The sequence below is a fragment of the Engystomops pustulosus genome, chromosome 9 (genome assembly GCF_040894005.1).
Source record: "Engystomops pustulosus chromosome 9, aEngPut4.maternal, whole genome shotgun sequence".
NCBI classification, from domain to species: Eukaryota; Metazoa; Chordata; class Amphibia; order Anura; family Leptodactylidae; genus Engystomops; species Engystomops pustulosus.
Window position 1 is genome coordinate 8,640,106 of NC_092419.1, and position 27,432 is coordinate 8,667,537.

The 27,432-nt window shown below is 45.7% G+C and overlaps 1 protein-coding gene across 1 annotated transcript; it reads right to left on the reverse strand.

The window, feature by feature from the left end:
• Positions 1-624: 624 nt before the first annotated feature.
• Positions 625-26,940, reverse strand: LOC140076564 (cytochrome P450 2A4-like). Its single transcript, XM_072123140.1, has 9 exons — positions 26,677-26,940; positions 13,569-13,731; positions 13,258-13,407; positions 8,443-8,603; positions 7,178-7,354; positions 6,090-6,231; positions 4,872-5,059; positions 4,483-4,624; positions 625-1,764 (listed from the first exon to the last, which is right to left on the reverse strand). The coding sequence occupies exons 1-9, from the start codon at positions 26,854-26,856 to the stop codon at positions 1,580-1,582; spliced, it is 1,488 nt and encodes a 495-aa protein (XP_071979241.1). The 5' UTR covers positions 26,857-26,940; the 3' UTR covers positions 625-1,579.
• Between the last annotated feature and the right edge of the window lie 492 nt (positions 26,941-27,432).

Genomic DNA, 27,432 nt, shown 5'->3' on the forward strand with positions numbered 1-27,432 from the left:
AATGAGGACCAGGGATGTAGGCCATTAAGGTTGGGAACATATTAAAAAGTTAACATGAAAAAAAAATCCACAGATAAACAACCTCGTGAGACTCCACCTATTAAGAAACACCGCCTACAAAGATGTTCTGAAGCTTGAATCTCTGAGACTCTTCGAGAATGTGAAGGGGGATTCTCATGACGTATCCATTGGTTGGTGATACTAACTTCATCTTTTTACTAGTTAAATTAGGAATTCATAATTCTCCTTTTCCGTTGTGTAACATGGGACAACAGTGACACTGAAACCCTAATTCTATAGATAAGTGTACACACATTAATTAAAAATAAATAGATATATGGCTGAGATTAAATCCTCTTTCGTATTTACAGTCACAACCAGACATAGTAGAGAGTATGGAAACAGCCAAACTGAATCCTACTACACGGCTCGTTTTTATTATATTTCACTTCTAAGACAGTAGGTGTAACAATGTAGAGTTGCTGTTGGCCTGTTGCCACCTCTGGCCACATCATATGGATGAAAATTGTAAACGCAGGCATTAAAAGATTGAAATATGGCTTCAATATAGAGTAGTAGAACATAAAAACACAATGCAAACAGAGCCTTCAGTAGGCAAAAAGGAAATATTTACCATTTTTACTACGCCCAAAGGAGCAACAAAGGACAAAGTTCCAAAATACATGAAATACACTTATTGATCATGACAGTACACAGTTAACTGTATCGAATGATAAAATCTGTAGATACAGTAAAGGCACCAAGATGGCCGGTATAGATGGAATGTTACTGGAATGTTTTTAAATGCGGAATCATCAGATATTGAAGAAGAGACAAGTTACAAGGTATCACCAGAAAGCATGGATAATCTTGCCTTATGGATAATATTGTCCTTCTGCAAAAATTGGTTGGAATGGATTTACTTCCAAACTTCATCCATACAACCCTAGTAGGGTTGAGTGGACCTTAACAGCAATGAAGTCCGGACCGGAAGCAGGAGCGAGGATGGGTGAGTAGAAGCTGTGGGGCACTGGGGAACACAGAGGGGCGCAGTTGAGCCTTCGAAGACTGTGGTAGTTCAAAGGTGCAGATAGGAAGGACATTCCACAGGCCACGTAGAAGAGAATGTTTTAGGGTGGGTTCTTCTGTTTGGCCCCACTCCCTCACTTATTGCAATTGAAATGTTGCATTTATTAAGAGATCACACTAAGACTTGTATTGTTTTTCTTAACTGGTTTAATATATAGTCACAATAAACTGATTCTTATTTACTTTTTGCAAGAAACAAAAAAACTTGTTTCTATGGAATCCGGCTGCCATTCTAGATCAAAGCAGAACGATTGATCAAACTTATAATTTCAGATCTAAGCTCCTCCCACAACATGGTAATTTTTGTATTTGCGGAATAGGTTAATCTTTATGCTACAAACCCATTAATACAGCATATTGAATTAAACATTAAATACTTACAGATTTTGAGAATTCTATTAGATTTTTATATTGATACAGGAAACATTTTTTTAAGTTTTCTCTGCTCAAATCTACAACTTATACACTTATTTTATGCAAGAGGTTTTCCTCAGAGACGAGGGATGACTTTCATCAGGTAAATATGGGGTATGGATGCATTGATGTTGGGTTCTGGTCTTATGTTCAGATCTTCTCTGTCTATGGTCGGCTCCAGGGAAAACTTCTGCAGTATGGAGGTGAGGAAGAGGAAGAGCTCCATACGGGCAAGGTTTTCTCCCATACACATCCGTTTGCCTGAGAAGAGAAAAAGCATATAGAACAAAAACAAATGTAAACTTAGAGGAGTTTACATGTTTGAAAAACTAATTTTTAATTGTACTTTTTAGCGTTTTTCATAAAACTTTTTATGATATCCACATAGTTGAGCTATAATGATTAATCGTTACTAGTATCATCGTATCATAATATATAAAGCTGAAAAAATCTAGTCCAACCTTTAAGAATTAAAAAAATGTTTTTTCTCCATATTCAGTAATATTTTTGCTCTCCAGAAGGCATCCAGGCCTCTCTTAAACACGTACATAGAGTTGGCCCTAACCACCTCCTGCGGCAGAGAATTACATAGTCTCACTGCTCTTACAGTAAAGAAACTCCTCTCCTCCAGGTGTAGAGGATGCCCCCTGTCTATGGTGATGGTAGAACCGCCTCTCCTCTAGGTGTAGAGGATGCCCCCTGTCTATGGTGATGATAGAACCTCCTCTCCTCCAGGTGTAGAGGATGCCCTCTGTCTATGGTGATGGTAGAACCTCCTCTCCTCTAGGTGTAGAGGATGCCCTCTGTCTATGGTGATGGTAGAACCTCCTCTCCTCTAGGTGTAGAGGATGCCCCCTGTCTATGGTAATGGTAGAACCTCCTCTCCTCTAGGTGTAGAGGATGCCCCCTGTCTATGGTAATGGTAGAACCTCCTCTCCTCTAGGTGTAGAGGATGCCCCCTGTCTATGGTGATGGTAGAACCTCCTCTCATCTAGGTATAGAGGATGCCCCCTATCTATGGTGATGATAGAAACTCCTCTCCTCCAGGTGTAGATGATGCCCCCCTGTCTATGGTGATGGTAGAACCTCCTCTCCTCTAGGTGTAGAGGATGCCCCCTATCTATGGTGATGATAGAAACTCCTCTCCTCCAGGTGTAGAGGATGCTTCCTGTCTATGGTGATGATAGAACCTCCTCTCCTCTAGGTGTAAAAGATGTCCCCTGTCTATGGTGATGGTAGAACCTCCTCTCCTCTAGACGTAGATGATGCCCCCTTGTCCTGGTCACATGCCTGGGTATAAAAAGATCTTTGGAGAGATCCTTGCACTGCCTGTTCAGGTATTTGTACATTGTAATGAGGTCTCCCCTTAGTCGTCTTTTTTCTAAACTGAATAATTCCCAAGTTTTGTAATCTGTCAGTGTATTCTAGTCCCCCCATTTCCCTAATAATCCTGGTTGCTCTCCTCTGTACCCGTTCCATCTCTACTATATCCTTTTTATACACTGGTGCCCAAAACTGCACACAATGGGGGTCATTTACTAAGGGCCCGATTTGTGTTGTAATGCATATTGTTGGAATCCCAGCTGCTACAGAAATAGTTTTAATCTCTTTAGTTCTTTGTATAATTTTAATAAATCAAAGTGATTGTTTATCATGCTCATTTTCTGAATAAGGTTCTAATGAAGATTGAAATAACAACCAGTTATAATTTAATAATATATTACCATTAGGTCAGGTTTACATCATGTGTTACTAGCAATTTACCATAGGAAATTTGTGTGCCCTAGTACATTGCCTTAAAGTGATTGTTAAGATTTAAACTGTCACCTAGTATCAAAATGATAGAGTCCTAATTATAGGGCCCCCAATTGAATACTATTAAATGGAGTTTCCTATTGTCTCAATTTCAAGTCTATGGAGCTACGAAATCATAGTCTAACACAGCTTTTGCTCATTCCCGGAACTCTCATAGATAAATAATAGATAGGCAAGATGCATGCTGGTCCTGCTGCTTCATCAGATGATCGGTGGAGATCCCAGTGGTTCTATCCTATCAATAGGGAATAACAATTGAAAATGTAGAAAACCCTATAACTAAGAGGGGAGAAATTTTTCACTCGCTAACCAGTCTTCATCTTTTGCGCAATGGAGTAATATTTGCATAAATAATAAAGAGAAACACCTTTAATAATTAATAAAGTCTCCTAAATCTCATAGAAGGGGAAATCCTACAATGTAATTTGGCATCCTGGCGCAAATGACATACATTGGGGCCGATTTACTGTTTTCCTGTCGCGATCCAGCGGCGCGTTCTCAGTCGCTGATTCGAGTCTTCCGGTGATCCACTAAGGTAGTGCGCCCGATGTCCACCAGGTGTCGCTGCGGCGCTGAAGTCCGTCGGAGTTCACTGGAGTTCACCATCCGTTGCTGGGTGCAGGTAAGCGCGTGTCAAGCGACACTGTTTTTTTTCAAACTCCGCGGCTTTTCCGAATCCGTCGGGTTCCCCGACGGCCACGCCCCCGATTTCCATCGCGTGCATGCCGGCGCCGATGCGCCACAATCTGATCGCGTGCGCCAAAAACCCGGGGCAATTTGGTGCAAATCGGAAAAATTCGGGAAACACGGCGAAAAAAAAAATATTCGGCCCTTAGTAAATGACCCCCTATATATCCAAAGAAGCTCATATTTATTGAACATAAAAAATCCACATATAGTAATCACATACAATAAAATACAAAGGAAATGTCAAACTTTTTATAACAAATACAATATACTGTATATACTCGAGTATAAGCCGACCCAAGTATAAGCCGAGGCCCCTAATTTTACCACAAAAAACTGGTAAAACCAATATTTTTTTACTCGAGTATAAGCCGAGTTTGGGTTTTCAGCACATTTTTTGTGCTGAAAACTAGGCTTATACTCGTGTATATATGGTAATTAAAATATTTTTGAATAAACTTTATGATAATCTCTTACCTGCAGAGAAGGGCATGAAGGCATCACTTTTCTTGAAGCCACCTTCGTCATCCAGAAAGTGTCCAGGATCAAACTCTTCTGGGTTCTTAAACTTTTGGGGGTCTTTGAGTACAGAGGTCAGGACTGGAAACACCAAGGTTCCCTGAAAATACAAGTATAAAATTAAAAGTCAAATTCAGAAGATAAGAGAAGAAGGGAAACCAGAGAAGAAGTATACCAAGATCTTGATGGCAGGCCATCATCTTCAGACCTGATGGTACCAAATCTAGTTGAAGCATAAAGACTGGTTATAAGTAAGAGTAGTAATAATACAAAATAAAAAGTTTTACATTTAAGCCACCAACAAAAGGCTTAAAAATAAAATTTTTTAGAAGACTTTTATACTGCACCTTAGGGATGTGATATCCTCTGAATGTTGCGTCTTTGCTCACAGCGTGTAAAGCTCCTAATGGGGAAATATCTGCAAATCTCTGGATCTCGTGGATCACAGCTTCTGTATAGGGCATCTTACTCCTGTCTTCTATTGATGGACATCGAGCTCTGCCGATCACTTGGTCAATCTCTTTGTGGAGCTTCTCTGAAGTTGACGAAACCAGAATTAAAATTATATTATTCCCTCATCTTTGTATCTTGGGAACTTTTACAGCTAAATGTATGAGTGAAGATGCTAAGAAGATAAGTTACATAAATAAACCACATGAAATAAGATACAACCATTCAACACTCAGAAATCTATGAGACCATATAGCACCGTATACTTGAAATCCTACACAGAGACATATAGGGGCAGGTTTATTAATCGGTCTACGACTGAGTACTGTTGTGATGTCCGCCAATTAAAATGTCTTAGCTCACATTTATCAGGGGTTGAAGACTGTTTTCAGACAGTTTAATGACTTCTGGCGACCCAGGAAAAAGTATGGGGTCCAAATATGATGGGAATTTACTAACATTTTAGCTCAATTTTCTGCAGTAAACTAAGCCAACTAAAAGGGTGTACAACATATGACTTGACAGTCTCAATGGGTTTGGCCAATTTGCCCTAATGTTTTTTGTAAGTGTGTGGGGACAGGATATGAGGTAATTTACCAATACACATCTATTAATGGTTCTACTCCGCTTTCTTGATATGTAAAGTGAAGCCTCCTGTCTTTTACCTCATCAGTCAGACATTCCTGTCCATAAAATGGCGGCAGATGGAGGGTCATGTGATCTCTAACTGGTTGTCAGGGTTCTGGGTCAGTGAACTACCTCGGACAATAACACTAGCCGACACCTAGGACCAGAATCTAAGTGGCACCTGGTCTTCACCAGAGCCCGCCGCAAAGCATGATGGTCTTGCTGCGGTGGGGTGTCACTAGGTCATACCACAGGTGCGACTAGCCCGGGGTGGCAGTCAAGGTCGAGGTTCAGGCACGATAGGCAATCTCATGGTCAGAAGCAGGCAGAAGTTCAAGGCAGGCGGCAGAGGTGCAGAGTCAGGGTCAAGTCTGGGGTCTCAACGGGAGAGCAGAACAGGAACTCAAGGAACGCAGGGAGGAAGCCTTCTCAGATGCATGTAGCACAAAGAACCGGCAGGGATTGATGGGAGTCATCAAAATTGTTACCTTGAATTTCTGGATATTTCATGAGTAACAAAAACCCATATCTCAGCGTTAAACCTGTGGATTCTGTTCCAGCAAAGAATAAATCTAATATTGTCGCCTCAAGGTTTTCCTCGTGAAATTCTGTGTCTCGGTTCATTTTTTCCTAAGAAATATTAAATGGCTTGTTATTTAATAGTAAAACCATTTGAAAGTCCTTATAGATGATGTTGAAGTAACAAAAGTACCGTATATACTCGAGTATAAGCCGAGTTTTTCAGCACAATTTTTGCTCTGAAAATTCCCCACTTGGCTTATACTCGGGTATATAAAAAACTGAACTGACTACTCACCATTACGACAGCCTGGGCAGCTCCTCTTCTATCTTCATGTGCGTGGCAGGTCTGCGACAGCTCCGTGCGCACGGCCTGGCCGGCGCACTCCGTGATGTCAGCAGCGCACATGAAGATAGAAGAGGAGCTGCCCAGGCCGCTGGAATGGTGAATACTCCGTTTATTTTTTTTACGGGCAAACTATACGCTACAGAGGGCTTGCTATATACTTTAATGGGCTGGTAGGATATATACTAAAGGGGGGTCTAGCTATATACTACAAGGGGCTGGCAGGCTGTATACTACAGGGGGCAGGCTATATACTACAAGGGCTGGCAGGCTATATACTACAGGGGGCTGGCAGGCTATACACTACAGGGGCCTGGAAGGTTATACACTACAGGGGCCTGGAAGGCTATACACTACAGGGGGCTGCAAGGCTATATACTGCAGGGGGCTTTCAAGTGATATACTGGGAATGCTGTGACCAATGCATTTCCAACCCTCGGCTTATACTCGAGTCAATAGGTTTTCCCAGACTTTGGTGGTAAAATTAGGTACCTCGGCTTATTCTCGAGTATATACAATAAAAAAGTAAATAAAAGTAAAATAAAAACAAATAAGTAGCTACTTCTAACATTTTATGGTTAGAAATTCATGAAATATTTGTAGAATTTGTTGAAATTGTTGATTTTTTGTTAATAAGGGCAGCTCCTAAGTATGTTACCTTAAAGGTCATTTACTATTTGAAGAAAAAAAAAATATTGTACATAAATTCACCTCATTCATCTTGATGAGGAAGCAATCTATGAAGTCACGAGGGCAGTGCTCATCCAAGGTGGCTCTGTGGGTGTCCACCATCTCCTTAGTAAATTCTTTTGTCTTGGCTAGAAGTTTGAAGATCTTCTGGTGAGGACCGGGCAGGTGCGGCATTATGGTTGGGAATATGTTGAAAAGCTAATTAAAAGAACAATGTAAAAGAATTAGAAAACACGATGATAATATTATATTAGTTGAAAAATATAAATTAATTCAGTTAACTTCATACTGTAAAAACTCTTCAACAATGTCCCTTACAAAAGATACTATAGTGCTGTTACATGTAGATTTCCCAAAATAGGTCTGATAAAAAATATCCAGTGTGGCTGTAGAATCAGACTACACCAGGTTTGTTTGTGGTCTGTAGCCATGGAGACACTAAAGTCATCTAAGAAAGTAAAGACATTTTGGGATATACATGATGATTAACGTATATACTCGAGTATAAGAAGAGTTTTTTAGCACAAAAAATGTCGGCTTATATTCGAGTCAAGAAAAAAAACCAAAACGTATCCGGCTGACGTCATGGTGCCTGCGATGGACCAGGACACGGAGCTGATGCCAGAACTGCGATGGATAGAAGAGGACCTGCCAGGGGGGCGTTGGAAGATGAGTACACTTTTAGTTTTTTTCCTACAGGCATTATATTGGGGACAGGGGCTGGCAGGCTATATACTACAGTGGCTGGCAGTCTATACGCTAAAGGGGGCTGGCAGTCTATATACTAGAGGGGGCTTGCAGGCTATATACTAGAGGGGGTTGGCAGGCTGTATACTGCTTCGGCTGGCAGGCTATATACTGCAGGGGCTTGCAGGCTATATACTACAGGGGGTTGGCAGGCTATATACTGCAGGGGCTGGCAGGCTATATACTACAGGGGGCTGGCAGGCTGTATACTAGAGGGGGCTGGCAGGGTATATACTACAGGGGGTTGGCAGGCTATATACTAGAGGGGGCTGGCAGACTATATACTGCAGTGGCTGGCAGGCTATATACTACAGGGGGGCTGGCAGGCTATATGCTACAGAGGGATGGCTGGCTATATACTGGGGGAACTGTGACCAATGCATTTCCCACCCTTGGCTTATACCCGAGTCAATAGGTTTTTCCAGTTTTTTGTGTTAAAATTAGGAGCCTCGGCTTATACTCGGGTCGGCTTATACTCGAGTATATGCGGTATGTACATGTATAGAGTTATGTTATAATCACTATTTTGTTACATTTACCTGTCCAGGACGTTCGAACAATAGTCGGAAAAATTCCTGAATATTTTTCAGGAGAGTCAAAAATGTTTGGTCCTTATAATCAAATCTTTTACCAAACACAACGGAGCAGATGACATTAGAAGCAGTGAGTCGTAATATATCTCTTGGGTCAAATGGTGTATCTGAAGATAAATCAATAGATAATCATTGGGACAGATTTATTATGGTCTTATATACATCCAAGGTTTGTGGCTTTTTAAATTACATTTGTACGTTGCATTTATTCATGCATCTGGAGTATTTTCACCCCTCTAAGCACTTTTGTTTAAAAAAGGTGGCACGGATGACAACAGGACTTCACCAGATTTATCATCAGATTCAATTTTTGTGGCAGGAGGTGGATGTCTTGTCATTAGAGACGAGCAGAGCTGAAGGCTGGGTTTGGGTACTTCCACCTGACCCTTACCAGATTGGTGGAGGAACAGCCAATTTTCGACAAGTTAAAGCTTTTAGCTACTAGCTCCTGGCCAATCATAGCCATGGCTGAACCCAACCTGATCATCTCTACTTGTCTTAAAATTGGATTTGATAAATTTCCAATTTTACAACATTACAACTGGCATATAGTCACAGTTCCTAGAAGTGCACCACAAACTGTGAGTATATTGAAGCTTGTACACCAGAACAAGACTTGATATAATCCCCCCCATAGAGTTTGTACAAAGAGAGTAAGAATGTTACTAAGGAAAACTACCTGTGCACGACCATGCAAACAACCATGCACACGACCATGCACACGGCCATGCACACGACCATGCACCGGACCATAGATGATTATTACAGTTCAAAGACTTGTTGTGGATGAATAAACACTGGGGCACATTTTCTAAGGGTCGGGCGCCAGTTTTCTGTCATACTGGGGGTCATTTACTAAGAGCCCGATTCGCGTTTTCCCGACGTGTTACCCAAATATTTCTGATTTGCGCCAATTTTCCCTGAATTGCCCCGGGATTTTGGCGCACGCGATCGAATTTTGCCGCATCGGCGCCGGCATGCACGCGACGGAAATAGGGGGGCGTGGCCGAACGAAAACCCAACAGATTCTAAAAAAAAAAATGTGTTGCGAAACTTGCACTTACCTTCACTAGGAATAGGCCGGTGAATTTCAGGGCATTCCAGCGGGTCTCGGCGGACTTCAGCGCAGCAGCGACATCTGGTGGACGGCGGAGGATCTACCTTAGTGAATCCCGGCCGGACCCGAATCCACCGCAGAGAACGAGGCGCTGGATCGCGAATGGGCCGGGTAAGTAAATCTGCCCCATTGTGCATGATCCTTCTTGCACAGGCATTTAAGAAATTTCCGCACCACATTTGTGTCATACACTGCCCTTTTGTGTCACGGCTGAACGCGGCATCATGCAACACAAATTTCTGCACTGAAGGGGACGCTCCAGTGCTCAGTCGGACCATGTGCCAGATTTAACATGCAAAGTCCGACAGAAATGTGTTGCACTCCCCATGTTAAAGGTGCACCAAAAACATGTGGTGCACTCTGTCGGAGCAGTGCAGGGGGCACCAGATTCATGATAAAAACATGCCAGAAATCCTGAATCTGGTGCCCCCTACACTATACACAGGTAACTGCACAAAGTATGCACAGAGTACAAACTAGACATAGTACACAGGACACTGCACATAGTACACGCTGCACATAGTACACCCCCGTGCAAAGAGGACCCCACGCCAAACCCTGTTGACACCTAGACAAAAGGAAACACCTCCAGACCTGGTGAGATTCGTTACAAATTATAATTCTCAGTGGCAAGAAATGCGCCAAACACTTGCACGGTTTTGGCCAATTCTTCTAGGGGATCCTGTAATTGGCAAATATGTCACACCCTACCCCTCAGTAACGGCCCGAAGATCCAAAAACTTACGTGACCTTCTGGTTAGAAGTCACTATGTCTCGGGAAAATCGGGCACCATTTTCGGAGCAGATCGACCTACAGGGGGGTGCAAACCCTGTGATAACTGCATCGCATGTCCCAATGTGGAACGTGCATATACCTTTACGGACTCATCAGGCTCTAAGACCTACAACATCTTACAAAATATCTCTTGCAGAACCACAGCGGTAATTTACTACGCCACCTGCCCCTGTAATTTGATATATATTGGCCTAACCAGCAGGGCCATGAAAATAAGGGTTAGGGAACATATGCGTGACATTAAAACCACACTCGGCAGTGATGCAGATCTTGAGGGTAAACCAGTGGCACTCCATTTTAAGGAGAAACACAACTCGGATCCAAGTCTCCTGCGAGTACGCGGTATTGAAAAAGTGGACCTTGGAATTAGAGGTGGTCCGATCCAGAAAATCTTAGCTCAACACGAAACCCGGTGGATCTGGACCTTAAATACCCTAAAACCAAAAGGTCTCAACGAGACCCTTAGCTTTGCTCCATTTCTCCAATAAACGTACCCAAAAACAAAAATTATCTCTCACCCACCCCCCAAATTTCTACCCTGTTAATGCTGCGGTGTTCATGCCTTGCATTTATACACTGGCGTCTTAGCACACCAGTTTTTAACTGTTGTTATTATGTTGCTAACTCAAATATTTTCTGTTTTCCAGCATTTTTTCTTCCCACAGTATTCGATAATTATACATCACCTATAATAATTGAGCCTTTGAGGATCTTGTTCATACGAATGATGATATATACATAAAATCGAATTGAAAATTCATCCAAACCTGTCTTCATCACTAATTCTTTCTTGCGCAAAGTCCATAGAAATATTCTCCTGGTTCTTCGAGGACATGGCCTCTTAAGGACATGCATTCAGGCATATGTAACTATACTGTATAAATATTTCTGGTATTCATGTCCCCCATACCAAATGATAAATCCAAGACAATATTGCCATTGTTACTTCTGTAATATATATATTTATGCAAAATGGTTGATATATTCACCTTGTTCCCCCACATTTTCCCTTCACTCCCCCACACTCTTGTCCCCCCCCCCTCTTGTCCCCGCACTATCCCCCATCACCACCCACCACTGCACTTGATTATTATTATTATTATTATTTTTAAGTCAAAAAATGGGGATGTATGTACACCATAGGTATTTTAATTCATCTATTATTTATAAATGTTGATACTTTATTCTCTATAAAGACCTATGTGAAAAATTATCAATGATAATGTTAAGAACTTGTAAAGATCTATGTGATGAAAAAAGTAATAATCTGTTTTACCCAATTGATTATCGAAGGATCTCTTTATGCACTTGTCACTTTACCTCTTAAACATTGCACTAATTTTATGTGTTTGTCATGCATAATTCGTCTACATTTTCTTTAAACACTACACTAATTTTAAGAGTCTGTCTCGTAACACATAATTTATTTAATATTTTCTTCTGAATTTGCACTATAATATTTGGTACACTAGGTCACAGTACTGAATCACCAAATGCATCTTATTTAATCTTCATACATTAGCGATACTTACCCTTTGCAACCAAATTGGTCCAGATTAATATATTACATGAAATATTTTTCCTTACTCTGCAATTACATATCGTTTCTATAGGGGGCGCCAGACATACATGCGCTCCACAATGTCTCTTTTTTGCGCTTCTAGACCAGCAACGAACACATGTTGCAGTCTCGCGATATTCAGTCACATGACCCGATGACGCTACAGGTCACATGACAAACCAGTCACCCCCTGACCTATTGGTAATTAGCGAACCTGCGCTCTGTGATGCCGCGGGTCACGTGACAAACCTTACACCACCCGCTTTCGTAATCAGCAGGTTTGAGACCACACGTAATTCTTCCCACAACGCCCATTGGCTCTTCTTCCTCTTATATACACCTCCTACACCCTATTGACGCCAACCCCCAGACGAAGGCTCAAGCGCGAGCCGAAACGCGCGTCGGGGACACGGTGTACCCTGGACAGTGGAGGCCCTTTACGTTCCTTACCTGGTAGGAGCTGTCGCTTTAACTTGGCTTTTATACTTACCTATTTACCCTTTCTGCAAGGCATTTTCTGTCCCACTTGTTGGGCACTAATGCCTAGTTGATGGATTAACATATTGACAGTACACCCTTAGTGAGATACACTCTTTCAGGCCCAGCTTCACTCGTTTTACTGCATATACCATCTCCTTCCACTCTGTCCAGGCAGTCCCGTTTCTGTATCTGCAACACCTCATTACCTGTTTTTGCCATTTTTTCATACAAATTTTATTCATATATCAGTGCCTTGTCTTTGTCACTTGTATATATATTTTTATGTTTGCATTGTGCCACCAATAAAAATGTACTTTTATTCTAATATCAGTCTTCAGTGTTTGTCCAACTTCCCCTATAATGCAAGGGGTACCCCTCTGATTTATCTAGTGTTTTTTTGGATTTAAACACATTAGGTGCATCTACACTGGGTTACCATCTACAATACCATATTTGTACTACAGTTACACAGCGATCGACAATCTCTGTTAATCGGTACCCATGTCCATATCCAATCGGTCTATTTTATTTTACCCCCTGCACATAGTACACACCACACATAGTACACACCGCACATAGTACACACTGCACATAGTACACACCACACATAGCACACACCGCACATAGTACACACCGCATATACAGTAGTACACCCTGTACATAGTACACCCTGCACATAGTACACACCCTGCACATAGTACACACACTGCACATAGTACACACACTGCACTTTGTATACACTGCACATAGTACATACTGCACTGCTCTTAGTAAATTTGCCAAATTGGGCTTGGTTTTTCCAATCACCTTTATCTTCCAGAAATTTCCCACTAAGAAAACAAGCTTCTTCTAGGATTCTTTCTTCAATGCTTCTCTTTCCCATTCCAAAATTTCTTAAAATTGTCATTGAAAATCGCCGAAGTATTTTCCACCTTTCTCCATTGCTGGCAATGACCCCTGTTAATATTAAGCATGAAACCAATTTCAAGGGTTTGAAATATTCAATATTGTCAAATATTGTATAGTAGAAATGTCTGATTATAAGATTATAAAGGAATTTACAATAAAATCATCACCAGTTACAATGAGACACACCAGTAATAATTTTAACAACTTACCAAAATCCTTCTGAAAAAATTTCCCGGCTCCTGTGTCCCCCCTACTGCTAAAAGCATCACTGTGGTCCACCAAGGCTTCCTTCACCACATCATACCCAACCAGAACTATCGCCCGAAGATTTCCTATGTAAATGGTGTAGACAGGTCCATACTTCTTGCTCAACTATGGAAATATTTAAAAATATTAAAAAATAGTATTACTCTATAATGGATTTCTGAATTATTATAGGGAAAATTGGGAATTTTTAGGACTCTCCTTTATTTGCTAGTAAAGCGAAAAGAATTTAAGGACTTGTTCTTGGAGAACCCAGCTATTCCATGTTTTACATTTATCCACTGACTTTATACATCCTTCTTCATAGTATCATAGTTCATACGGTTGAAAAAAGACACATGTCCATCAATTTCAACCAAGGAAGGGAAGGGATTACATGAGGAAGAGATTTCGGGGAAACAATTCTTTATAACAAAACCATCAATGTTATTTGGGTGTAAAAAGGCATCTAGACTAGAGATCAGCGAACACACTCGTCCGAGCTTGATGCTCGTTCGCGTACTCGTAACTGCTCGTTACTCGGACATATACTTCGCCATCTCGAGAAAATGGCAGCTCCCGCCGTTTTGATCTTTGGCGGCCAGAAACAGAGCCAATCACAAGCCAGGAGACTTTGCACTCCACCCAGCATGACATGGTACCCTTACACGTCAATAGCAGTGGTTGGTTGGCCTGATCAGGTGACCCTGGAATAGACTCGTCCCTGCCCGCGCTGCTCGCATCATTCTCTGTCTGGATGCCGTTAGGGAGAGAGCTGCTGCTGCAGGGATAGCGTTAGGGTGTTATATTAGCTTACTGTTAGGCAGGAGTGATTCTACAAGGACCCAACAGCGCTTGTTAGGGCTAGAATAGCGTTATATTTTTTTTGTTGTTTGCTTGAAGCTGGGCTTGCTGGAACTAGTAGTGCAGCTAGTACCATATTGTGAGGAATTTGCAGGGAGACTTGGGAACGTTCTATTTAGCTCTTAGTGACACACATATCCATCTCAAACACCTAAGTGGGACAATTTATTAGGGGTTTGATTGAATTAGGCGCAGTTTGCTTTTTCTTTTTTTTTTTTACTTTTCTTTTTTTTATAACTCGAATTCATCAGGCACAGCACAAAATCCAGTTGTGTGCTGTCAGTGTAGGCTTGAAACTAGCCATAGCAATAGGATAGCATCGTTTTGTTAAAAAAACAAAAACACAAAAAAAAACACCAAAAAAAACCCCACAAAAATAATTTACAGTTTACACTTTAATTTTGAAAATGTTGAACCCGAGGTCTAGGGGTAGAGGACGAGGGCGTAGGCGTGGGCGTCAGAGGCCGTAGTCCTGGGCGGGGTGAGACACCACCTGCTGATGAGGGAGCAGAGGGACGCCGCAATGCCTACCTCGGTCCAGGTCTCTCAGGCGTACTATGCCTTCTCCTCCTCCCACCCCTCCTCCACCTCCTCCTCCTCCGAATTACCATCTGTGGGCATGGCACCATCAGTCGGTAGCTCTAGGCACAGCAGCAGTGCCGTTGTTAAGCGACAGCAGGCGGTGCTCAAACTGCGGAGCCTAGGCGATAAAAGGCACACCGCCCAAGAGCTATTACAGGGCATCACGGCGCAGACTGATCTGTGGCTGGCACCACTGAACCTGAAGCCAGGCATGGTTGTGTGTGACAACGGCCGTAACCTGGTGGCGGCTCTGCAACTCGGCAGACTGACACATGTGCCATTCCTGGCCCATGTGTTAAATCTCATAGTTCAGCGTTTCCTCAAGACATACCCCAATCTGTCTGATTTGCTCACGAAGGTGCGCCTCATCGGTGCGCATTTCAGGAAGTCCAGCACAGATGCTGTCACTCTCAGGGCAGCGCAGCGCCGCCTCCAACTGCCCGCTCACCGACTGTTGTGCGACGTGCCCACCAGGTGGAATTCAACATTAACCATGTTATCTAGAGTTTACCAGCAGTGCAGAGCGATTGTAGACTGCCAGATGTCAATTTCCACCAGAACTGGTAGTCAGGTCAGTCAGCTTCCTCAAGTCTACAATGAGGAGTGGACGTGAATGTCTGATATCTGTCAGGTGCTGAGTAACTTTGAGGAGTCAACACAGATGGTCAGTGGCGATGCCGCCATCATCAGCCACACCATCCCGCTGCTTGGCCTGTTGAAAAACTCTCTGGTCAGCATGAAATCAGAAGCTTTGCGCTCGTCAGAGAGCCGGGGAAGAAGATTCCCTTGTTGATAGCCAAAGCACCCTCAGGTCTGTTTCTCAGCGCATATCGGAGGAGGTGGAGGAGGATGAGGAGGAAGAGGAGGAGAATGTTGACGAGACAGAAGAGGGGAGCATTGCTCAGTCATTCACTTTTCAGCGTGTATGGGCAGAAGAAGAGGAGTTGGAGGAGTTGGAGGAGGAGGAAATGGACAGTCAGGCCAGTGAGGGGAGTGAATTCTTGCGCGTTGGGTGCTCTGGCGCATATGGCAGATTTCATGCTAGGCTGCCTATCCCGTGACCCTCGCGTTCAAAGAATTTATTTCAGCACCAATTACTGGGTATTCACTCTCCTGGACCCACGGTACAAGCAAAATCTTTCCACTCTCATCCCTGGAGAGGAAAGGAGTGTGAGAATGCATGAATACCAGCAGGCCCTTGTGCACAAGCTGAAACAGTATTTCCCTTCTGACATCGCTAGCGGCAGAGGGCGTACTTCTGCGGCACAAGTAGCAATGGAGAGTAGGCGAGCAGGCAGCTTGTCCAGCACTGGCAGGGGTACGCTTTACAAGGTCTTTGCCAGTTTTATGTCACCCCAGCAAGACACTGTCACCTGTCCCCAGTCTCGGCAGAGTAGGGCTGATCTTTACAGAAAGATGGTGAGGGAGTACGTAGCTGACCATACCATCGTCCTAAATGATCACACAGCTCCCTACAACTACTGGGTTTCAAAGCTGGACATGTGGCACGAACTGGCGCTGTACGCCTTGGAGGTTCTTGCCTGCCCTGCCACTAGCGTGTTGTCTGAGCGGGTTTTCAGTGCAGCTGGTGGCATCATCACCGATAAGCGTACACGCCTGTCGACTGACAGCGCTGACAGCGCTGACAGGCTGCCGCTTGTCAAGATGAATAAAGCCTGGATTTCTCAGGATTTCCATTCTCCACCAGGTGAAGGAAGCTCAACCAGAATAATGTATGCACTCCTCCTCCTCATTGTCCTCCTTCTCCTCCTCTTTGTACACTAAAGCAGAGGAAACTGGCTATTTTTTTGCCAGGGCCAACTGTCTCTAGGTATAGTACTCTATGTATTTAATTTTTCTGGAGGGCCACCCACCCGGTCCTCTGGTTTGAAAACTTTTTTGGACTGCCACATACAGGCACTGTCCAAATTTAATTGTGTCCATAGCAGCCTCAACACGTCGTCTTTATAGCTGCTGTTAGGATCAGTGGATCCTCTGGACCACCGCGGGAGATGTAACTAGCCAACACCCGGAACCGGAGCCTAGCGGCACCTGGTTTTCACCAGAGCCCGCCGCAAAGCGGGTTGGACTTGCTGCGGCAGGATACCACTAGGTCGTTCCCAGGTGTGACTAGCCCACGGTGGCAGCCGAGGTCGAGGTACCTTAACGGATGACAAACTCGTAGTCGGGTCCAGGCACAGGGTCAGGGCAGGCGGCAGAGATGCAACATCAGGTTCAAGTCCGGGGTCAGCAACAGGAGGTCCAGGCAGGAGGGAACGGGAACACAGGCACACAGCAACAGGGAGGAACACAGGTAACACGGCAACACAGGACTCAGGAACGGGAACACACAGGAATACACTGGAACGCAGGAATGCAGGAATACGCAGGAACACAGCAATACTCGCTAGGAAGCTTTCTCTAAGGCTAAGAGGCACAATGATCCGGCAGGGAATGATGGGAAACAAAGGGTTATATACAAAACAGGAAATGACCAATACTAATCACCTGTGCGCTGGCCCTTTAAATCTTGAGGCAGTGCCGCGCGCGCGCCCTAGGGAGCGGGGCCGCGCGCGAGACCCAGTCCGGACGGGAGCGGGAGCCAGGAGAGGTCAGTGCACCGGAGCAGCAGTGGGGCAGCGGAGGGAGGCACGGGTGCACCCGCGATCCGCGATATGGATCGCGGGGGTGCCCGCAACGGAGGCACGGGTGCACCCGCGATCCGTGGTATGGATCGCGGGGGTGCCCGTGACAGTACCCCCCCCCCCTTCGGCCTCTCCCTCTTCTTCTTGGTCCCAAGAAACCTCTGGAGGAGAGTCCGATCAAAAATATTCTCCTCAGGCTCCCAGGATCTCTCCTCAGGCCCGAACCCCTTCCAATCTACAAGGAAGAACCGCTTACCCCTTACGAACTTCATGTCCAGAACCTCCTTGACTTCATATACATCTGGAGAATCAGCCTCAGGAGCCGGAGGAGGGGATTGCTGGGAGAAACGGTTCAAGACGACTGGCTTCAGGAGGGATACATGAAAGGAGTTCGGGATGCGCATAGATGGAGGAAGGCGGAGCTTGTATGCCACTTGATTAATGCGCTTGATTACCTCAAAGGGGCCAAGGAACCGGGGCCCAAGTTTATAGCTGGGTATCTTAAGCCGGACGTATCTGGAGGATAGCCATACTTTGTCACCAGGAGAGAAGACAGGAGGAGCTCGACGTCTTTTATCAGCCTGGGTCTTGGTACGGTCTGAAGCTCGTAGAAGGGACTGGCGGGTCTGGTCCCAAACAGCCTTGAGATCCTGCACCAGATCCTCCACCGCAGGGACAACAGAGGGAGTAGACAGCGGGAGAGGTGGGCGAGGAATACGTCCATAGACCACGAAGAACGGAGCCGAACTAGTAGATCCCGAGTCCAGAGAATTGTAAGAGAACTCAGCCCAAGGTAGAAGGTCAGTCCAATTGTCTTGACGGGCTGAGACGAAGTGGCGCAAGTAGCAGCCCAAAGTCTGGTTCACCCTCTCTACTTGACCATTCGACTGAGGGTGGTAAGCAGAAGAAAAGTCAAGGATGACCTGCAGTTGGTTACATAAAGAACGCCAGAATTTAGAGACAAACTGGACTCCTCGATCGGACACAATGTGAAGCGGAAGGCCATGCAGATGGAAGATATGTTTGAAGAACAAACTGGCAAGCTGTGGAGAAGACGGAAGACCTGGAAGGGGAACAAAATGGGACATTTTGGAAAACCGGTCCGTCACCACCCAGATGACAGTATTGCCCGAGGAGACAGGCAAATCAGTAACAAAGTCCATTGCCACGTGAGACCACGGGCGACTGGGTATCGGCAACGGGAGTAACAGTCCAGCCGGTTTGAGACAAGAGGCTTTATTGCGGGCACAGGAGGAGCAGGATCCCACAAACTCCCGAACATCTTTGACCAGGTCTGGCCACCAGTAATAGCGGGAGATGAGGGCCAAGGAGCGCTGCACCCCAGGGTGCCCAGCCAGACGAGAAGAATGTCCCCAAGACAGAATCCTCTTCCTGAGAGCAGGTCTAACATACGTCTTGCCAGGAGGCAGCTGCCGAAGGTCCACCGGAGCTGCAACAACAAGCTGATCAGGACAAATTATGTGCCGAGGAACTGGTTCATCTCCAACAACATCTGACGAACGGGACAGAGCATCAGCCTTGACATTCTTGTCTGCCGGACGAAAATGAATCAGCAAGTCAAAGCGGGAGAAGAACAAAGACCACCGGGCTTGCCTGGGATTCAGGCGCTGGGCTGTCTGGAGGTACAGAAGATTCTTGTGGTCAGTGTACACACAAACAGGATGGAGAGCTCCCTCCAGAAGATATCGCCATTCTTCAAGAGAAAGTTTGATGGCTAATAGTTCTCTGTCTCCAATGGAATAATTTCTCTCAGCTGGAGAAAAAGTCTTGGAAAAGAAACCGCAAGTCAAAGTTCGGCCCTTGGGCCCTTTCTGAGTGAGCACCGCTCCAGCTCCTATGGAGGATGCGTCCACCTCCAGAAGAAAGGGTTTGTCCGTATCTGGCCTAGAGAGTACGGGAGCCGAGGAGAAAGCAGACTTTAACTTGGAGAAGGCCATTTCAGCAGCTGGAGACCAGGCACGTGGATTGGCACCCTTCTTGGTGAGCGCCACGATGGGGGACACCAGAGTGGAGAAATGGGGAATAAACTGACGGTAATAGTTCGCAAACCCCAGGAACCTCTGTATGGCTCGGAGACCCTCTGGACGTGGCCACTGAAGAACTGCAGACAGCTTCGCGGGGTCCATCTGAAGGCCTCTGTTGGAAATTATGTAACCAAGGAAGGGAAGGCAGTGCTGGTGAAACAGGCATTTTTCTAACTTGGCATAGAGGTGATTGGCACGAAGTCGACCTAGAACTTGTCGTACGTGTGCCTGGTGGGACTCAAGGTCTGGAGAGTACACCAAGATGTCATCGAGGTAGACCACGACACAAGTATAAAGAAGGTCCCGAAAAATGTCGTTCACAAACTCCTGAAAAACAGCAGGGGCATTACACAGTCCAAAGGGCATCACTAGGTACTCAAAGTGCCTGTCACGGGTGTTAAACGCCGTCTTCCACTCATCACCTTTGCGGATCCGGATGAGATTGTAAGCACCACGGAGGTCCAGCTTGGAGAACACCTTGGAACCACGTAGGCGATCAAAGAGTTCTGTAATCAACGGCAGAGGGTAACGGTTTTTTACCGTGATCTTATTCAGCCCATGATAGTCTATACAGGGACGTAGGGAGCCGTCCTTCTTGGTAACGAAGAAAAACCCTGCGCCAGCCGGAGAGGAGGACTTGCGTATAAAACCCCTCTGCAGATTCTCCTTGATGTAGTCGGACATGGCTAGAGACTCAGGTACAGAAAGAGGGTAGACACGACCTCTGGGAGGAGTGGCGCCAGGAAGAAGATCCACAGGGCAATCATAGGGACGATGTGGTGGTAGAATCTCCGCCTGCTTCTTGGAGAAAACGTCCGAAAAGTCCCGATAACAAGCTGGCAGACCCTCCAGAGACTTGGGAGCCAGAGTCGAAGTCCTCACAGGTAGCGGACGGGGAATCTGCATACAACGTGAAGCACAGTTCGGACCCCAACGGAGGATATGCCCAGAGGACCAGTCCAGTACAGGGGCATGAAGCTGCAACCAGGGGAGACCCAGCAGTAGAGCAGATGTGCTTTGGGGCAGCACAAAAAACGAAAGTCTCTCTTGATGTAGGGCACCAACTTGCAGAAGCAGGGGCTCCGTGCGAAACCAGATGGGTACGGAGAGAATCTGACCATTGACCGAGGCAATAGACAATGGCTTCTTGAGACGAACCACCGGGAAGTGATGCCGAGAGACCAAGGCTGCATCCACGAAGTTCGCTGTAGAGCCCGAGTCCAGGAAGGCAGTAACCTGGATCTGGGTACCGGTGCCAACGCTGAGGAGCACGGGAAGAGTCAGACGTGGAGAAGCTGTATTTACACCTAGGGATGCTTCTCCCAAGAAGCCTAGGTGCTGGCGTTTCCCGGACGTTGAGGACGGACAGGACAGGAACCGATGAAATGCTCAGGGCTGGCACAGTACAGACATAGGTTCTCCTGTCGGCGTCTTGAACGCTCTCGTAGAGTGAGCCGGGTTCAGTCAACCTGCATGGGTTCCTCAGCAGAAGATTCAGGCGGACCCTGGAGCGGCCTTTGGAAGACTGGCGCCAGGCGAGGAATGCGTCTAACACGGCCTTGGGGATACTCGGAGCGTAGTTCCTCAGCTCGCTCCTTAAACCGAACATCAATTCGAGTGGCCAAGGTGATGAGGTCACTCAGAGTAGATGGAAGATCCCGAGCTGCCAGTGCGTCCTTGACCTGTGCAGAGAGCCCTTTCTTAAATGTAGCGATGAGGGCTGCATCGTTCCACGCAAGTTCAGAAGCCAGGGTGCAGAATTGAACTGCGTACTCTCCCACCGATGAGTTGCCCTGACGCAAGTTCAACAATGCAGACTCCGCAGAGGAGGCTCGTGCTGGTTCCTCGAAGACAGACCGGAACTTTGACAGAAACGCAGTGAGGTTAGACACAACCGGGTCATCTCTGTCCCAAAGCGGAGTAGCCCAGGCCAGGGCTTTCCCGGAAAGAAGGCTGAGGACAAATGCCACCTTGGACCGCTCTGTGGCAAATTGCGACGGCATCAGTTCTATGTGCAAGGAGCACTGGGTTATGAAGCCCCTGCACATCTTTGGATCTCCATCATACTTGCCGGGCAAAGAGAGGCGTAGCCTGGGTTCAGCAGCAGGAAGGTAAGCCAGGGCAGCAGGGGTCGCAGCGGCCGCTTCAGGAGACTGTTGCTGATGTTGGGTAGCAAGTAGTTGTTGGAGCATGGCGGTGACTTGCTCTAGCTGATTCCGCTGTGCTGCAATCTGCCGGGACTGGTGGATCACGATGGTGGCGAGATCAGGCTGACTGGGAGAAGGAGCCTCGGCGGGATCCATGGCCGGATCTTACTGTTAGGATCAGTGGATCCTCTGGACCACCGCGGGAGATGTAACTAGCCAACACCCGGAACCGGAGCCTAGCGGCACCTGGTTTTCACCAGAGCCCGCCGCAAAGCGGGTTGGACTTGCTGCGGCAGGATACCACTAGGTCGTTCCCAGGTGTGACTAGCCCACGGTGGCAGCCGAGGTCGAGGTACCTTAACGGATGACAAACTCGTAGTCGGGTCCAGGCACAGGGTCAGGGCAGGCGGCAGAGATGCAACATCAGGTTCAAGTCCGGGGTCAGCAACAGGAGGTCCAGGCAGGAGGGAACGGGAACACAGGCACACAGCAACAGGGAGGAACACAGGTAACACGGCAACACAGGACTCAGGAACGGGAACACACAGGAATACACTGGAACACAGGAATACAGGAATACGCAGGAACACAGCAATACTCGCTAGGAAGCTTTCTCTAAGGCTAAGAGGCACAAAGATCCGGCAGGGAATGATGGGAAACAAAGGGTTATATACAAAACAGGAAATGACCAACACTAATCACCTGTGCGCTGGCCCTTTAAATCTTGAGGCAGTGCCGCGCGCGCCCTAGGGAGCGGGGCCGCGCGCGAGACCCAGTCCGGACGGGAGCGGGAGCCAGGAGAGGTGAGTGCACCGGAGCAGCAGTGGGGCAGCGGAGGGAGGCACGGGTGCACCCGCGATCCGCGATATGGATCGCGGGGGTGCCCGCAACGGAGGCACGGGTGCACCCGCGATCCGTGGTATGGATCGCGTGGGTGCCCGAGACAGCTGCCTCCACACGTTGTCTTCATTGCTACCTCCACACATCATCTCCATAGCTGCCTCCCTAAGTCGTCCATATAGCTGCCTCCATACATGGTCCCCTTATCAAACGAGCTGTGTCAGGCAGAATTTTGGGTTGTTTTCATGGCTTCCACATTAAACTTATTAACTTTGTCGCCACCCTGCTGTGTTATCCACAAAATATACTGGCAAACTTTTATCATTTACCGATATTATTTCAGCGCTTCTTGCGCATCTGTTTACATCCCCTCAACCGCCATATCCTAAACTTATAAGAACACTACTACACTTAATCTTATTTAAAAGTTTCTTAGAAGTGCTGTTTGTAGCCCCCGCCTGCTTTGAAAATGATACTTTTGGTCAAAGGAAACGCTTCTGGCCCACAGGCCCATTTTGCCCATTTTAGCCGAGAGACAGGGGCTTGGACAGGCGAAAGCTCGCCTGGCAGCAGACCGCCAGCTCCATCCCAAGATTAGGCAGCCTCAGAGGCATCCATGCATACTGCCCCTGCGGTTTCCTGTCCATTTCGCCTCCACGATCCTCCACAGTGTCCACCAATGTCTCCATGCGCAACTTTCAACTGTCTATACTGGAGCGCGAGAGGATATAAATTACATCCTCCCCTTATCAAACGAGCGTTGTCAGGCAGAATTTTCAGGTGTTTCACCAGATACATAATGGAACTCGGCTAATCTGTCGCCGCCATGCTGTAGACTTGAAGTTTCAATCATAGCAGCGCAATATGAATGCCCCATACTGTCGCTCTTAATCATGGAAGTGATCTCCATGGCTGCCTCCACATGTCGTCCCTTTATCAAACGAGCTGTGTCAGGCTCATTTTTCGTGTGTTTCACCAGATACGTTATGGAACTTGGTAACTATGTCGCCACCATGCTGTGTTATCGACTAAATATACCGTCAACCTTTTGTTGATATAGGAAATCATTTCAGCGCTTCTTGCTCACCTCCTTTGGTTCCTCTCTGCCACCCATTGGTTTGAAGCCTGAGTCCATTTGGGGTATGTCGCCATGCCACTCTCTAGCCTGCCGCTGCTGTCGCTTGCCTCTGCATGCCGTCCCCTATAGTGTCAGGGTCAATTATTGGATGTTTTAGATGCTATCTAGCCTCATTCGGTCACTCTGTCATGGCCATGCTGTTGCCCATAATTTTGGCATAATGGTGCGATTAAGGTGCCTCAGAGGCATCCATGCATGCTGCCCCTGCTGTTTCCTGTCCATTTCTGTGGTGTTTCCATCATTTTCTGAGGTTTCAAGGTGTTTCACCAAGCTTCCCTGTGCAGACCCTTGGTCCCCTTGAAAAATGCTCTAGTCTCCCATTGACTTCAATGGAGTTCGTTATTCGAGACGAGCACTCGAGCATCGGGAAAAGTTTGTCTCGAATAACGAGCACCCGAGCTTTTTGGTGCTCGCTCATCTCTAATCTAGACCCTTCTTGAAGCTCTCTGCTGTCTCTGCTGTGACCAGCGCCTGAGGCAGGCTATTCCACAGATTGACAGTTCTCATAGTAAAAAAGCCCTGTCGCCTTCGGTGATGAAACCTTGTTTTCTCCAGACGGAGACAGTGCCCCCTCGTCTATTGATTTGATTTATTCTGAAACAACTTTACACCATATTTTTTTTATGTACCATTCATATATTTATATAATATAATTTTTCAGACTAAATAAATCTAGTTGTTTTAATCTGTCCTCATAACATTTTTGTGGCTCTACGTTGAACCCTCTCCAGCTACAGGGCCTCCTTTTTATGGACCGGAGCCCAGAACTGGATGGCATATTCCAGGTGAGGCCGAACCAATGCTTTGTACAGTGGTAATAATACATCCCTATCCCAGAGTCCAGACCACTGCTGATACATGACAAGATCCTACTGGCTTTAGAGGCAGCTGATTGGCATTGTGCTGTTATTTAATGTATGATCTACTAGTGAGCCAGGTCCTTCTCAACAAGGGACTCTCCCAAATTTACTCCCCAAAGGACAGATGTTGTAGGTGGATTTTTAGCCTCAAGGTGCATAACCTTACATTTATCCACATTAAACCTCATTTGCTAAGTGGATGACCAAACATTCTGCAGCATATGAACATCCTCCATAGACTGTAATACACTACACAGTTTGTACTACTCCTCCCATCCTCCATAGACTGTAATACACTACACAGCTTGTACTACTTCCCCCATCCTCCATAGACTGTACTACACTACATAGTTTGTACTACTCCCCTCATCCTCAATAGACCGTGTGTTTTGATCTTGTCATGTATCAGCAGTGGTCTGGACTCTAGGGATAGGGATATAATATTACACTGTACAAGGCATTGGTTCAGCCTCACCTGGATTATGGTGTCCAGTTCTGGGCACCGGTCCATAAAAAGGAGGCCCTGGAGCTGGAGTGGGTTCCATGTAGAGCCACAAAAATGGGAGGGTATGGAGGGTCTCAGTTATGAGGAAAGATTAAAGGAACTAGATTTATTTAGTCTGGAAAAGAGACGACTACAAGGGGACATGATTAATTTATATAACTATATGAATGGTCTATTCAAAAAATATGGTGGAAAGTTGTTTCAGAATAAATCAAACCAAAAGACGAGGGGGCACTGTCTCCGTCTAGAGAAAACAAGGTTTAATCACCAGAGGTGACAGGGCTTTTTTACTATGAGTACTGTCAATCTGTGGAATAGCTGAGCTCAGGTGCTGGTCACAGCAGGGACAGCAGACAGCTTAAAGAAGGGTCTGGATGCCTTTTTACACCTAAATAACATTGATGGTTATATATAGAATCTTTTCCCATAAATCTCTTCTTCATCCAATTCCCTCCCCTTCCTTGGTTGAACTTGATTGACACGTGTCTTCTTTCAACCGTATAAACTATGATACTATGATTAACAGTGTAGCAGTAAATAAAAATCAAATACCAATTTGCATCAACATGTGTTTAGATTTTTATAGAAAGGTCTAAGTCTAGGCATAAAAAATGTAACAATGTATATAAAATTAAAAGCAATTTTTAAAATTATGCTAATGATTATAGACTCAACCGCTTTCGGGAGAATTGCCAGAGTTTCCCTGTGCTTTAGCTTCACAGGCTGTTACAATGTCTCCCCCTCTATTTCCCTCAGTACTTCCCCTCCCTTTCCCTTACACAGCTATGATATGTATACTTAAAGGTTAAAAAAAAGTTATGAGGGTCAGATTAGGATGACAAAAGAGAATTTTTTTTTGTTTTACTTTTATACTTTTTTTTATTCTTTCATAAAAACAATAAAAAAAAGTGAAGATTTATATAAAACTGGTATTGATGTGATGACGCTGCACAAATATTGTAAATGTCTTTTTCACATTATGGGAATCATTTTTTTTTTCCCATCCCCAGAATTTTTACAGGTTTCCAGTACATTTCATATTTAATGGTCACTATGATGTACCTTTTGTACCGACAGAAAATACAATAATAATGCAAAATTTTCAAGTAGCAATTGGAAAATGGACAAAAAGTAAAAATGCAACAGCAGGAAGGGGTAAAAATAGGTAATTTTCTTAGTCAAATATAGGAAATCCTCACATTCTCTTACTATAAAAAAGTCAGCCGAGTTCAGGTTGCAGTTCTGGTGGTTTTTAGCCATAGCATATACAGACCTCATGACATGTACCGAATTTTTCGGACTATAAGGCGCACAAAAAATCCATTGATTTTCTCAGAAATCAAAGGTGCGCCTTATAGTCCAGTGCGCCTTATATATGAACCTAGATATTTTAGCAGGCGTTTATTATACTCCGGTGTGCCTTATAGTCCGAAAAATACTGTACTTACCTTAACTAAAGACTGAGGTAATTCAGAGGCATCTAGCTGAAAGATGTTCCCCAGGATGGGTAGAGGGGTAGGTCCTGGAGGTAGGTTCTTCTGTCTGACCCCATGCCACCACTTTATAAGATAGATTAGTAGGGTGACCCCAGTGGTCAGGAGAAGCGTCGCTGCAATGTTCAGAGCCATCCTGTGCCCTCTGTCTGTACGGAGCGATGCTGTGCCAACCACTGGCAAGGCGTGTGACTGCCCTGGGCCACCATGGTGGAGGAGGCGCTGAGGAGCACATCACAGCCTCTAACCTCCTCTGAAAAATATCATTATGCATAAATATGTCTACAACCTCAGGACACTATTATATGTGAGCCCCAAGGCAGAAGAAACTTAGCTACATATTGGGCCTCTTGTGTTTTCCCATCAAGTACGAGTTATACATGGAAGGATAGAAGAGTCGAAGCATCGGACCCCTGTATAATTCTTCATGAGAGAGATCTCCTGTTACTGGCTGAGGGTGCACGTATGATCAAGTTACTAGGTGACTAGAAACTGGAGGAGGTAAGAGAGACACAGCACAGCAGGGTGTAAACAGGGGCGCACCTGCCATGCTGGACGAGGGGGCGGCACCGACACCATGCTCCCGCCCACCCGCTGGTCGGCGTCGTCTTCCCACCACGACCGGGGCCATGCTCCCACCCACCCACTGATCGGCACGGTGCTCCCGCCTTCCGGCCGGCACAATGTATGCATGTATGTATGATGTATACA

What these genes read in the sequence shown, in the direction of transcription:
- LOC140076564 (XM_072123140.1), bottom strand. Translation starts at nt 26,856, where the DNA reads ATGGCTCTGAACATTGCAGCGACGCTTCTCCTGACCACTGGGGTCACC. An exon ending in ATTTTTTCAGAAGGATTTTG is followed by an intron (nt 13,408 to 13,568) that starts GTAAGTTGTTAA and finishes TAATATTAACAG; the next exon opens with GGGTCATTGCCAGCAATGGA. An exon ending in TGTTCGAACGTCCTGGACAG is followed by an intron (nt 7,355 to 8,442) that starts GTAAATGTAACA and finishes TCTTTTAATTAG; the next exon opens with CTTTTCAACATATTCCCAAC.